The sequence below is a fragment of the Schistocerca serialis genome, chromosome 3, assembly GCF_023864345.2.
Source record: "Schistocerca serialis cubense isolate TAMUIC-IGC-003099 chromosome 3, iqSchSeri2.2, whole genome shotgun sequence".
NCBI lineage: Eukaryota > Metazoa > Arthropoda > Insecta > Orthoptera > Acrididae > Schistocerca > Schistocerca serialis.
Window position 1 is genome coordinate 905,608,646 of NC_064640.1, and position 15,294 is coordinate 905,623,939.

The window sequence follows — 15,294 nt, forward strand, 5'->3', positions numbered from 1 at the left end:
ATTTCAGTACTGTCTTCCATTTCTAAAATAATAGTAATGAAAAATAGATTACTGCACTACCTGAATAAACTTAACATTCCTTGCAATTAACAATTTGGTTTTAGGCCCAAAAGAGGTACAGAGTCTGTTACAGCATAGTTTACGAAAACTGTTCTTGAAACTCTCGACAAAAGTGACCATGTATCAGACATCTTCTGAGATCTGTCAAAAGCTTTTGACACCATTAACCACAGAATTCTATTATATAAACTAGAAATATTGTGAATAAGAGGTGTGCCAAATAAGTGGTTTGACTCCTATACAGAAAACAGAGTTTAGTGAGTTAAAATTTATATACTTCAAGAAGATTCACTAGAAAAACACATATCAGAGTCAAAATAGGTTAATATAAGAGTACCTCAGGGAAATGAATTGGGCCCTATCCTCTTTCTAATGTGCATCAATGATTTCCCAGACTGTGTCAAATCTGGAGAAAAAATACTATTTGCAGATAACAGCACAATACTGATCTCAGATGAAATACTGACACAGCTGACAAACAGAAGCCAATTATGCTTTCAAAGACATTCAAAAATGGTCATTAAACAATAAAGTAACACTAAATGCAAAGAAGACAAACTGTAAAAATTTTGGAGAGAATGAAAAACACAATGGTGCTAGATTAATAGTCAACAATGCTGTATTACTATGTACCTATGCAATTTGATAAAATTGAAATTCAACCCACTTCTCCTACTGAAATTAGGAAAATAATAAATTCACTCAAAAGTAAAAGCTCACATAGAATTTATGGCATTTCCAACAGAGTACAAAAACCTTGTTCCCAACAAAAAAGTAGGATTCACAGCCATATATGTAGTAGCTCACTGAAACAGGGCATTTTTCCAGATGGACCAAAATATGCTATCGTTAAACCATTGCATAAAAAAGGGGATAGATCTGATGCTAACAACTACCACCCAATCTCACTTCTGACAGCCTTTATCCAAAATTCTTGTAAAAATAATGTATTCAAGAGTAGCTTCACATATTTGTAAAAATGAAGTACTAACAGAATGTCAATTTGGTTTTCAGAAAGGCTTTTCAACAGAAAATGCTATATATGCTTTCACTGATCAAATATTAAATGCTTTGAATAACCGAATATCACCCATTGGGGTATTTTATGATCTCTCAAATGCTTTTGATTGCACGAATCATTAAATTCTTATGGTTCAGCTTAAGTATTGTGGTATGAGTGGACAGGGCACAAATGGTTTAATTCATACTTAACTGGAAGAATGCAGAAGTTTGAAATTAACAGTACAGATAGTCTGCAAAAAACAGCGGAGTCCTCTAACTGGAGAGGTATCGAGAATGGTGTCCCACAGGGTTTTCAGCCTTGGGTAGCTTATTGTTCTTAATATATATTAATGACTTGCCACTCTATATTCATGAAGATGCAAAGCTAGTTCCATTTGCTGATGATACAAGTATAGTAATCACACCCAAGAAGCAAGAAGTGCCTGAGGAAATTGCAAATAAAGTCTTTCAGAAAATTATTAAGTGGTTGTCTGCAAATGGACTCTCACTAAATTTTGAGAAAACACAGTTTATACAATTCTGTACAGTAGATGGCATAACACCATTGATAAATATAGACTATGAACGGAGGTCTGTTGCTAAGGCAGAATACTCAAAATTTCTCGGTGTGTGCATTGATGAGAAATTGAACTGGAAGAAACACATCGATGATCTGCTGAAACGGTTAGGTCCAGCTACCTATGCTATTAGGGTTATTGCAAATTTTTGTGATAAACATATCAGTAAATTAGCCTGCTATGATTATTTCCTTCACTGTTTTCATATGGCATCATATTTTGGGGCAATTCATCATTAAGAGAGAAAGTATTCATTGCACAAAAGCAGTGTAAGCAGAATAATAGCTGGAGCCCACCCAAGATCACCTTGCAGACATTTATTTAAGGAACTCGGGATATTCACAGTACCTTTGCAATACAAATTTGTTGTTAATAGCACATCCCAATTCAAAAGTAACAGTGAAGTGCACAGCAACAACACTAGAAGAAAGGTTGATATTCACTGTTCTCGACTAAATCTCACTTTGGCACAGAAAGGAGTGAATTATGTTGATATTCAGTGTTCTGGACTAAATCTCACTTTGGTACAGAAAGGGGTGAATTATGCCAAAAAAATCGTTACTCATTTGTCAAATAGTATTAAAAGTCTGACAGATAGCTAACCAACGTTTAAAAACAAATTAAAAGAATTTCTGAATGACAACTCCTTTTACTCAATAGATGAATTCTTAGATATGAAGTAGTAACTGTAAAAAAATAATTATTTTGTGTAAAGAAATCTTATGATAAAGTGACACATTCCACATCATTACAAAATGTCATTCATATTAATGACCTATGGAACAAGGATTAATGTATGTATGTAAATGGGATCAAATTCTTGGGCATAAATGTAAACTGCCAACTGAAATGGACATAGCATATGAAATGTTTACAAATACAATTTCTACCACTTATTAAGCCATTCAAATCCTTATTCCAGTTTGCAGCATTTCATTTCTAAAAGTGTCCTCTTTTGGACATATACAGTCAATGCTGTTATGGGATCATGGTTTGGGTAATAAGTGCTGGGAATATAACAGACTGTGTTTGAGGTACAGAAAAGGGCTGTGCAAATAACTGTGTGTTGAATTATTTAAAAGGATAGAAGTTCTGACTGTCTCATGTGATATATATTTCAGAAAATGAGGATAGGAAACATATAAAACATAGCATTAAAAATGCTGGGTATTCATACTGGTAAGTACTTGAATTAGAAATTAAATCTGGCAGAAAACTTTAAGAGCTTTATTTTGGGACCTGTTACTATGTTTGTGTTGCTGACTTTGATGATGAAAGTGGCAGAACATTAGTTATATTAGCATACTTCCATGTATTAGTGTCATATGGATCAATATTCTTGAATATCTTTAGGTCTACAGTTTCCATCTTGCAGTAAACTGTGGAAGTAACAAGTCATACAATGACAGCTTCAAAATACATTTAAAACCCTAAGGAATTTGTTGTTAATAGACAACAGTGACATACATGAATGTACTAGAAGATTCTGGCAAAAAAAATCATGCATAGCAGGAAGCACTCATGACATAGAGTATGTCTTGGGCCGTGGATAGACACCTTTTTCAGAGTGCACTGTTATGATGCAGTTAGTCAGTCAATTATTTATGTGTTTATGGATGATATTTGTGACATCTTGATGTAAAAAATGTCAATAGGTTTACAAATAATATACATTTACTCTATGAAAATATGTTCACATGCTGTTTATTTATGCAACTGAATTTTTATTGTATTTCAATTATAATAAACATTATTAAATTCAAGCCAATTGCATATAGATATTATCTTTTCAGAAATTAATCTATGAGGTAGGAACAGTTCTCAAGAAAAATGATTTTCCTTTGGTTTTAAACTGCTTTCATTGTCTGCCATCCCCTTTTATTCACAAGAAAGATGGTCAAAGATACTTATGGATGAATACTGTGTTCTTTTCTGCGCAATAATAAGATCATGCTGAGGAGAGTGGAGTCTGTTTTGTTACTAATGTTATATTTTTGAATGCTGCTATTCTTTGGTTGTTTACAAACTTCATAACAGAGTAAGCATGTTGTGGGACTGTTGTTATACTGTCTAATTTTTTTAAACTGTTGTCTACATGAGGTTAAAGGATGAATACCAGATATCATCCTTTCAACACACTTTGTGTCTTGTTTTGAATCATTCCAGAAAATTGCTGCTTAAGACATTTATCAACAGAAGTATGATATTCCATACAAACATAAAAGATAAAAACATTACTCATGTAAATGGTCATAGTGTAGGAACAAGAATAAAGTCATGAAGAAAAGTACCATTAGTGTTAATATGCTGGCATGTTGCACATCATAGCATGATATCATGAATATTATTTAGATTTACTAACAAACATACTGAAATATTTTGTGTTAATGTCAGAGCATATAAGTGGCTAATAAAAGGATCTTGATTAAAATATATTAAGCTGTATTGATGAATATAAAGGTAGGTACCTACCTTGGCACAAATAAAATGGAGTTTTGGCATAACAGTTGTTTGCACCAAATTTCCATTGATGATTAGTCGGATTTCCATTGCATCAGTAGTAAAAGCAAAGATGTAAGGAAAAGCACAGACTGAAAAAGACAGAGATACAGGAAGATTAATGAATTATTTTTTTGCTTGATTTCACAAAAACCTAATTGTAAACTTAACAATACATTCCTAAATTTTGAGATTCTTGTGTAAGGTAACACAACATCAAATACTTATTGGTATATTAACTTCTCTTAACTGGAATCAGGCATTTAATGGTTCTAATTGCAAACAAGTTTTGATACTGGTCCTTCAGTTTATTTCCTGCTTCCTGACAATAGCATACGTTATGTTGACAATGTTTGTTAACAAGCACTATAAATGGTTACAATTAGGAACTAGCACACTGTGGTATGAAATACAGTACTGACACATCTGTGGCAGTAGACAGCATAAGACATAAGATTTTCCATTCTTATTTATTGAAATGTTTAAACAGAAGTAACCCAGTAATTATAAGCAGATGAGTAACTGTAGAAAATATGAGCGTCTACATACTTAGTTTGGGTTAACAGAAGTGAAATATCATTTACAGTGCACTTGCATGGTATTTGTTTAGGTCAGTATCAATCATTGTATCTTATCCGAATGACTGAATGGTGCAATAATTATCAAAATTTGTAACACACTATCAATTAAAGGGTGGTAATTAGCATGAAACAAACAAAACATTAAAAATCACCTGAAAAAACTGAACTAGATCAGGTTATCATGTAAATATTCAAGTTACAGCATGCTCTGTACACAGCAACATTTCAAGAGTTAATAACATGACAAAGAGAAGAAAGGAGAAATGACTCTTAAAATTGTTTTTCTTGAAAACTCCTGCTGGATTGAAACTGGTCAATATTACTGAATAAGGCATTTTATTCAACTAACACACAGCATCAATGGCACCATGACTTCACTTAACTACTCTCAAAGTGTAACTCACCATTATTTTTTAATCCTTTTTTATGTATTGTTGACAGTTGTAGGTGGATAATGCTTTAAACTGACCTTGAAAACATTATGTAATTTGTTTGTTCTACATCCTGACTCTTCACAGAGTGTCAAGGAAAAATATTGTGATTTAGTGTTCCACTGATGACAATGTCATTAGGGGTAGTGTATAAGCTTCGATTGTTCTTTTTGAAGGAGTCATCCTGCCATTTGCCTTAAGCAACTTAGGGAAGCCATGAAAAACCTAACTCTGGGTAGTAAAATCTTCTCAAGTGATCAGACAAGTGGTAGCAGCATCTTGTCACAATGTTTCGATGAGTTTTGTACCCACCACCTTCAGACAAAGTGTCAGGATGCTGTGCTCTGCATATCTATATAGACCCAGGACTGCTGACCTCTTCTGTGTATATACCATTCTTCCAGAAGAGGATGCCACACCAGTGGTCCTGGCACGTGACAAGCCCTGATGCAATAGTTGAGTCCTGATGTCTGTCCATTCTATCTGCAGATGCCACCACCTTAAGCCAGAGCATTCCTATTGTGCTTTTGCAGTTGGACAACCCCATGCTGTGGTGAGTTGAAATCCACTATACTGGTTTATTAGGTTGTTGTACAGACATATTTCCACTGCCTCTTTGACAGTCGAGTCCCAGAACCTGTTGGCACTGCATATCTTCTTCATTTCTTCAAAATCGAAGGTGGATTGTGGGATGGGGTTTGAACTGCTGTTTATCTAAATGTAAGTACAGTAATTTACTACTGTGTCACCTTGCTCAGTTGAGAGAGTCAAACAAATTTTTCTTGATACTTTGAATATAATAGAGGGAAACATTCCACGTGGGAGAAATATATCTAAGAACAAAGATGATGTAACGTACCAAACGAAAGCGTTGGTATGTCGATAGACACACAAACAAACACAAATACACACACAAAATTCAAGCTTTCACAACCAACGGCTGCTTCATTGGGAAAGAGGGAAGGAGAGGGAAAGAAGAAAGGATGTGGGTTTTAAGGGAGAGGGTAAGGAGTCATTCTAATCCCGGGAGCGGAAAGACTTACCTTAGGGGGAAAAAAGGACAGGTATACACTCACAAACACACACACATATCCATACGCACATATACAGACACAAGCAGACATATGTAAAGGCAAAGAGTTTGGGCAGAGATGTCAGTCGAGGCAGAAGTACAGAGGCAAAGATGTTGTTGAATGACAGGTGAGGTATGAGTGGCAGCAACTTGAAATTAGCGGAGGTTGAGGCCTGGTGGGTAAAGGAAGAGAGGATATATTGAAGGGCAAGTTCCCATCTCTGGAGTTCTGACAGGTTGGTGTTAGTGGGAAGTATCCAGATAGCCCGGATGGCATAACACTGTGCCAAGATGTGCTGGCCATGCACCAAGGCATGTTTAGCCACAGGGTGATCCTCATTACCAACAAACACTGTCTGCCTGTGTCCATTCATGCGAATGGACAGTTTGTTACTGGTCATTCCCACATAGAAAGCTTTGTGGTGTAGGCAGGTCAGTTGGTAAATCACGTGGGTGCTTTCACACGTGGCTCTGCCTTTGATCGTGTACACCTTCCGGGTTACAGGACTGGAGTAGGTGGTGGTGGTGGGAGGGTGCATGGGACAGTTTTTACACTGGGGGCAGTTACAAGGGTAGGAGCCAGAGGGTAGGGAAGGTGGTTTGGGGATTTCATAGGGATGAACCAAGAGGTTACGAAGGTTAGGTGGGTGGCGGAAAGACACTGTTGGTGGAGTGGGGAGGATTTAATGAAGGATGGATCTCATTTCAGGGCAGGATTTGAGGAAGTCATATCCCTGCTGGAGAGCCACATTCAGAGTCTGATCCAGTCCCAGAAAGTATCCTGTCACAGCTTTCGCATCCCGCAACTACCCTCCTGACCTGGTACAGAAGCAAATAACCAGAGCCACTTCCTCATCCCCTCAAACCCAGAACCTCACCTGTCATTCAAAAACATCTTTGCCTCTGTACTTCTGCCTCGACTGACATCTCTGCCCAAACTCTTTGCCTTTACATATGTCTGCTTGTGTCTGTATATGTGCGGATGGATATGTGTGTGTTTGCGAGTGTATACCTGTCCTTTTTTCCCCCCTAAGGTAAGTCTTTCCGCTCCCGGGATTGGAATGACTCCTTACCCTCTCCCTTAAAACCCACATCCTTTCTTCTTTCCCTCTCCTTCCCTCTTTCCCGATGAAGTAACTGTTGGTTGCGAAAGCTTGAATTTTGTGTGTGTATTTGTGTTTGTTTGTGTGTCTATCAACATACCAATGCTTTCATTTGGTAAGTTACATCATCTTTGTTTTTAGATATATTTCTTGATACTTTGTAACATATCCATTCATTTTGTTGTTCTGTGAAAAGACGCATACTTTAATTTTTGTTAGCGTTCCTGTTACACAGAAAATCATTGATTACACTAACATATGTGAAAATTTGTACCTATCAAAACCTACATCTGACTTAAATGAAATTTATACCCATGATTTAATATATGACAGTATGTTAATCATCTTGGTTACAGACCAGTACATGATCAATGACTATAAGAATTTTGTGTGGTGTAAAGTTCCCACATGGCATAATCAGAATCTCTAAATGGCACTGCAGGATAATCAAGGAGGGACTGCATATGTTTCTCAGAAAAACTGCTCCATACACTTCACAAACAATTCCACACAACTTCAAAACAAACTGGTACAAGACTCAGATGAACAGGTTTCTGATAAACTCTATCTAAAATAATGTCAGATGAGCCATGTGAAGCAAAGTGGAAGCCAAAAGAGCAGTGGGGTCTATTATTCTTTGCAGAATACTTGAACATTTCTTGCCACATGTTGATGGGCACTGCCATGCAGAAGTATGGCAAGTGAAGTTGACTGAAGAAAGGACTGTACTTCAGATGCTAAAACCTCCATGATGTAGAAACTGCTGTTCATATCACCATTAGTACATTGTAGTCAGCATTACATGTTGTATCCAATAGCACCATAGGTCAACAAACTTGTTTTTTTCTCCATTACACTACTTAATAACACTAGGTGGGAAATGCAGATTATTATAGTAATGTTTAACACAAATGTGGTCATCACTAAAGGATTGTTGAAGTAGGAGACATTTGGAAAACAGTATATTTTGGCACATAGTATTCCACCAGCAGCTTTCATATGTCCATAGTGTCACACGTAGTTTCTTGGAAATGTAATCTATCACAGTGATATTGCAGATGGAGCTGTAAAGTACATTAAATTATGTAGACAAGATGGTGGTCACACCATGCTGTGGTCGTACTGCATATTCTTGTAATCCCTCACAGGTGCATAGAAATGTCTTTTAATCACTAGTTTTATACATAATGGGTGTAACAAAAGATATGGCCAAACTTTCAAGAAACATTCCTCACATGTAGAAGAAGAAAATGTGTTATGTGGATGTTGGAGCTCATTTTTTACTTCTCTTCATCATCATGTTTATCATGGGGAACAAACAGAAACAGAATGTACAAGCAGTATGTGAAATATTTTCTACATGAAATATTCAACATAGCCACTTTGTTACAGTATGAAACACTTTGCTAAAGGAAATGTTCAACATACCCTCTGTTTGTAAGGGTACATGCATCAGCATGCTTTTGCACTGAATCCCTGGTGTGCTTATGTATATCTGGAGAGTGACACCATCAACAAAGGTTTACTGTCAACATTTGGGTGGGCATTGTTGGTGCCTGTTTGTTAGGGCCTCATATTCTTGAACCCAGAGTCAATGGAGAAATGTACCACTCTTTTTAGAGAACATGTCACCTGTTCTGCTAGAACATGTGCCCTTATGAGTGCATCAAAATGTACTTCATGCATGATGGGGCTCCTTCTCATTTCAGTGTAAACATTTATAGGCTTCTAAATACAGATTTAGTGATGGATGAACAGGTAGACGTGGGTCAATTCCTTGGCATCCTTGCTCTCCAGACCTGAGGTTACAAGACTTTTATTTGTGGAGGCATTTGAAAGCTCTTGCGTGTGGAACCCTGGTACAAGTTGTACAGACTTTTCACACCTGCATTGTGAAAGCCTGTGAAACAATACACAAATCTCTAGGGGTAAATGAGTGGATCAGGGATTCAGTATGACTTCAGGTTGAACATGTATCCTTGCTAACAGAGGGCCTTATGAGCATTTCCTTTAGGAAAGTGTTTCATATTGTAACCAAGAAGGTATGTTACACATATCATCAAAGAAATTGCTTGATGAAATGCTGATATGTGCTGTTTCTGTAGGTTTCTCATAAACAATGTGTTTATGAAGAGAAGCGGAAAATGAGCTCGACCATGGAAATAAAACATTTCTTGAGAAATGTCCATAAATATGGACATATTAACCAGCGTCAGATAAGGAAAGTAGATGGGTAACAAGGGTATTAGAAAATCCTGTCAGACACTTAAATGTCTCAGTTCTTTGCAAAAGAATTACACTAAATCCACAGCTCCTAAATTACTACAATAGATACAAAAGAATATACAAGAGGGTACTGCTTCGTGCAAAAAATCGTTCAATGACAAAAATATACAATACAGAAAATAAAAGCAAAGTAGTATAGGATGACGTAAAACATGAAACTGGAAAAGGCAAATACAAGCATTGTGATAAGTGAGACAGAGATGAGAGTAGAGTAGCAAAAAATTCAGAGGACTTGGCAGATTTTGTAAATGGCTGTTTCTCAAGTGTTGCAGAGAACTTGCAACAAATTATTTCTAAAACACATTTAGCACCAGCAACAAACTACATTGCAAGCACAACAATGTTGTTTTCCACAACAGAATTTGAAATCAAAGATAATAACTGTGTCATTTAGTTTAGGTATTTTTTCCGGAATACCTGAAGCACACATTTGTTGTGCCCTTACTGAAGAAAATCATGCTGAAAGTATAGAAAGCTACAAGCCAGTTTCACTATTGACAGCATTCACAAAAATAACTGAATCAATCATGAAAGATGGAATAATGAGTTACATGGATACATATAACCTTTTCAATGAAGCACAGTTTAGTTTCTGAAGTGGGAGATGTACAATATCAGCTGTAACAGGATTCACAAATGTTGTACTTGAAGCTCTTGACAAGGGTGACTGTGTTACAGGCAAATTCTTAGACTTATCCAAGGATTTTGACACTGTTGGCCATTAAGCAAACCAGGAACATTATGTGTAACAGGAATAACAAATGAGTGGTTCCTGTCTTATGTGGAAAATAGGATGTAAAATGTAGTGACAGTTCATCCATGTGATGAGGATAAATGTTTAGTAAAGCAATTGTCATACAATAACCATGCATATATAAGTGTGCCTCAGGGTAATGTACTGGGGCAAATATACAACACATGACTAAAAAGCATCCAGAAGAGAAGGAGGAAACAAAATTAGACTTCAGGGACTGAGAAGGTATGTGATGTTATTTCAGTGATTACAGAGTCAAGTTAAATTTACAAAGAGTTTGGTGTATAAGCACACATATCAGTGGGATATTGCACCCCTCTGGCCTAGATGCAAGTCCTATTTCAGTTTGGAAGGGTGTCATAAAGCTGATGTATCTTCTCTTGAGCTGAGCTGACCCACAACTGCTATGACAGTTCCTCGATATCCTGGATACTGGGATGGGATGGAGTTGACATCCTAACTGGTCATAAATGTGTTCTGTTGAGACCAAATCTGGGGATCTTGTTAGCTATGGTAGTACCTCAACATCATACAGACAGTTTTTAGAGACACATGCCATGAGTGGATGAGCATTGTCTTGTTGAAAAATGGCACCACGATACTGTCGCATGAGAAGTAACACGTGAGGACACAGGATGTCCAAGGCGTAATGTTGTGCTACCAGAGATCCCTCAGTCCTTACCAACTATGACTTGTAGTCATACACAATAGATCCCCACATCATGATCCCAGAGGTAACACTGCCATGCCTCTCCAAAATATTGGAGGAATGGGACCCCTCCACAGATCACCACCATACAGTGGTCATCCAGAACAACTCAGAACCGGGATTCATCACTGAACATGACATGATGCCATTTAATCAGTAGTCCATGCTTCCCCATTCATGGTACCACTCAAAATATAGCCATATGTGTAGTGGTGTCAATGACATCCTATGCACGGGCAGTAATTCCCTAGTCCAGCTGCTGCTAGTCTCCAAACAATGGTGCAGGATGACACACAATGTAGCAGAGAGTTCATTAGTTGTTCTTGGATAACATACACAGATGTGAAGGTGTTATGATGTACTTGGTGCACAGTACAGTGATCATCCCTTGTCTGCCCTCCCATTTCTACCTGGTCCAACATATGCCTGCTGTAACATACAAATGCCCTCAAATCTGGGTATTTCATGATTTGAACACATTCCGAAAGACCTCTTTCAAATAATGTCATGTGTTGATAATGGTGTCTCACACCAGTACATGGTATCTCTGTGTGCTTCAAAGGGATCACTCAGTATCTGACACTGGCACTGACATTGGCAAAAACATGAATATGGACAACACTAACACCCTCTGATAGTCATTCTACCTACTGCAATGAACTGCAACACTAACCATTTACATATCTGCTGGTGGTGTGTAAGTGTACAAAGTTACAGTGACACCTGACCATACAAGTGGGCAGTAGGTGGAAAATGAAAAGAAAACAAATAGCCTGCATTTCACCAAAAAGAGGGAAAATGACTCTGTCATATTGAGCATAGACAATAAGCCTACAGATTGTGAAACAAATAAAAAGTTTTTAGTGATGAGTATTGCTTGTCAATCAGCACAGAATAAACATGAACAGATACTGGTAAAAATAATGTCATTAGCATGTTATTATCCTCTTAGGGTTTTAGCAGCAGTTTGTAACAGCTGAAATAGCAATCTGTTATTAGTACCTAGTTCTTGGCAGTGGGTTTCTTTTCTGTGGCTCAGATGTGCAAAATAGATAAGTTTTTAAATTGAAGAAAAGTGCCCTAAGAATAAGAACTAAAAGTAGCAATCAGATTCATAGTAAAGAACTATTTAAAATACTGTATATCCTTACTGCACCAAGTGTGTACACATCTATCACTCAGTTGTGCATATCAAAAAAAACTTTAGTAAGTTTCACACACACACACACACACACACACACACACACACACACACACACACACACACATATGAGAAACAATGAACTTGACATTGTTACATGTTTTTCATAACTGAATGTAATTCTTCAATCCAGTGCACAACCTCTGGTGCTGTTTGTAAGAAATCTTCCTCACTACCATGAAGTGCTTGAATCCAACAATCACTGACAATATGATGTATATTCTGGCCTGGAGCTCCACAATCATAATTTGGATTTACAGTTTGTTTTACTTGTGGAGTGTACCTTTGCAACTGTCATGGCCTGGTTGGATTCGATTCAGGGCAGTTCAGGCCTGGCATGGTAGATGAGATCCACTTGGGAGCTTAGCACCTGAGAAGGCATTATGCAGATGCATATCTTCCTGCTGACATTTCCATTCTTCAAGAGGTTTAAAACCTCTAGTGAACATGTCAGAATCATCATGCAGAACATTTCATGATTCTATTCTAGCATTTTAAGATTTAAAAGTGGCAGGTATATATGCATCAGTAGATTAGGATTTCTGGGCATCTTGTTTTAATCCATGATAAGAATAGCAGACCTGCACATAACAGCTGGCATAATTCCTGTCAACAGCAGAAACCAGTGAACTTAGGTAGATCTGATAGCTCCAGATATTATGCACATAGTAGTAGTCAGTTTTGTACCAACAAGCTTTTTATGATGGCTACCAAAACATCACTGGTGCAGTCATAGCACCAGCCAAAAAGTGTATACAAAGAGAAGAATATATTCTGGGATGGAATGATGAAGGTACAATGCTGTATGAACACCTCCAGCAAAGTGGAGACCTTGAGATATCAACTGAGATTATGTCCATCTAGGACTTAACTTTGAGACAAAAATGGACAGAAACATTCAAAAATGGGGGTTTTACCCACTCTAGCAGGAAAGGAAGCAGAGTGGAAGGAAGTGGACCAGTATGCAGAAAACTTGTGAAATGACATTGGGATGTGATCTATCTGCAAATGATTACTCTGCCCTCAGAGCCTGATTGAAGGAAGTTTGTTGAATAGCAGAAACACTGGTATTACAGGAAAACTTTCAATATGTTCACTGCACAACTTTTAATTAGTGTGACTTTTCAAACTTTTGTTGTCACTATAAGCAGTATAATGACCAATTCCAGTTTTCACATGACTTAGTTGTTTACAGGTGCATTCATATGAAATAGTTTGACAGTGGCAGATACAATACACTTTATCATATGAAGTCTCAAATATGAATATCAGTGTTGGCTTTCATTTACACAGTCAATTAGTAGATGCAGTAAGTTTTACAATGGCTGACAATAATGCACAGTAATGAATATAGTTGACACTGAACAGTTAATAAAATACAAGCAGAAAGTAACTTTATAGTATTGCATGACCGGTGTTTAAGAATGAACTGCACTTTGACCACAGATGTTCATGAAGATATCATTACAAAATTACATGATGTTAAGATTTTGTTACTTAGGTGGCATACTGTCTTGGAAATATTAGGTGTGTGATTACTGACTGTAGACTTTATGACATTATTATTGATACCAACAGAGGTGTTACTCATTTATTAGCTTGTCTGGGACTTTCATATAGTAATCATCATCACTATCTGAGACCATACTGATTATTTTGGGAGTGGGGCTGGTCTTATAATGACTGGCATACGAGAATGTTGTGATTTTGGAAATAACATAATGTTTTGATAAGCAGCTATGTTGGATTTTGCTAATTCAGATGTGCTATATGATACCACAGCCACTTGGTTTAAAAAGTATGCAGTAGTTAAGAAAAATGCAAGAGGTCATGAAACTATTTTATATATCTACACTGGGAATAATCCATTTATGAGTACAGGCACCATTTTTAGATTTATTATCATCAATGCAAATTTATACTAATTCTTAATTAATGTCTTAATCAATTAGTGAAAGGTGTCATTTGATTTGAAAAAAAAAAACAGTACAACAAAAGTGTGCCAAGCAAGATCATAAGAGATGGAAAAGAGCCACTGTGGTACAACAACCGAGTTAGAAAACTGCTGCGGAAGCAAAGGGAACTTCACAGCAAACAGGTCAGGAGTCCACTACACGCAGCAAGCGGCTACACGGGTAGCAGGGGTTGTGTGGCATGGACTGGGTGGTTTTTTAGGTTAGATGGCCTCAGGCAAGTACAGAAAGGGCAACAGCCTCTAAATGTGCAGGGCAAAGTCAGGACATGCGGGGACCAAGCAACAATTGGTATTGTAATTGCAAACTGGCGAAGCTGCATTGGTAAAGTAGCGGAACTTCAAGCGCTGATAGGAAGCACCGAAGCTGAAATCGTTATAGGTACAGAAAGCTGGCTGAAGCCAGAGATAAATTCTGCCAAAATTTTTACAAAGGCACAGACGGTGTTTAGAAAGAATAGATTGCATGCAACCGATGGTGGCGTGTTTGTCGCTGTTAGTAGTAGTTTATCCTGTAGTGAAGTAGAAGTGGATAGTTCCTGTGAATTATTATGGGTTGAGGCTACACTCAACAACCAAGCTAGATTAATAATTGGCTCCTTTTACCGACCTCCCGACTCAGCAGCATTAGTGGCAGAACAACTGAGAGAAAATTTGGAATACATTTCACATAAATTTTCTCAGCATGTTATAGTCTTAGGTGGAGATTTCAATTTACCAGATATAGACTGGAACACTCAGATGTATAGGACGGGTGGTAGGGACAGAGCATCGAGTGACATTATACTGAGCGCACTATCCGAAAATTATCTCAAGCAATCAAACATAGAACTGACTTGTGGAGATAACATCTTAGACCTACTGATAACAAACAGACCCAAACTTTTTGACTCTGTAAGTGCAGAACACGGAATCAGTGATCATAAGGCCATTGCAGCATCCCTGAATATGGAAGTTAATGCAAATATAAAAAAAGGGAGGAAGGTTTATATGTTTAGCAATAGTAATAGAAGGCAGATTTCAGACTACCCCATAGATCAAAATGA

General features: G+C 37.3%; 1 protein-coding gene across 1 annotated transcript in view; it reads right to left on the reverse strand.

The window, feature by feature from the left end:
* Positions 1-15,294, reverse strand: part of LOC126471314 (GTPase-activating Rap/Ran-GAP domain-like protein 3) — a 346,167-nt gene that overhangs the window by 23,349 nt on the left and 307,524 nt on the right. The window contains exon 20 of the mRNA XM_050099436.1: positions 4,113-4,231. Coding sequence (XP_049955393.1) covers positions 4,113-4,231 — 119 coding nt within the window. The remainder of the gene's footprint in view (positions 1-4,112; positions 4,232-15,294) is intronic.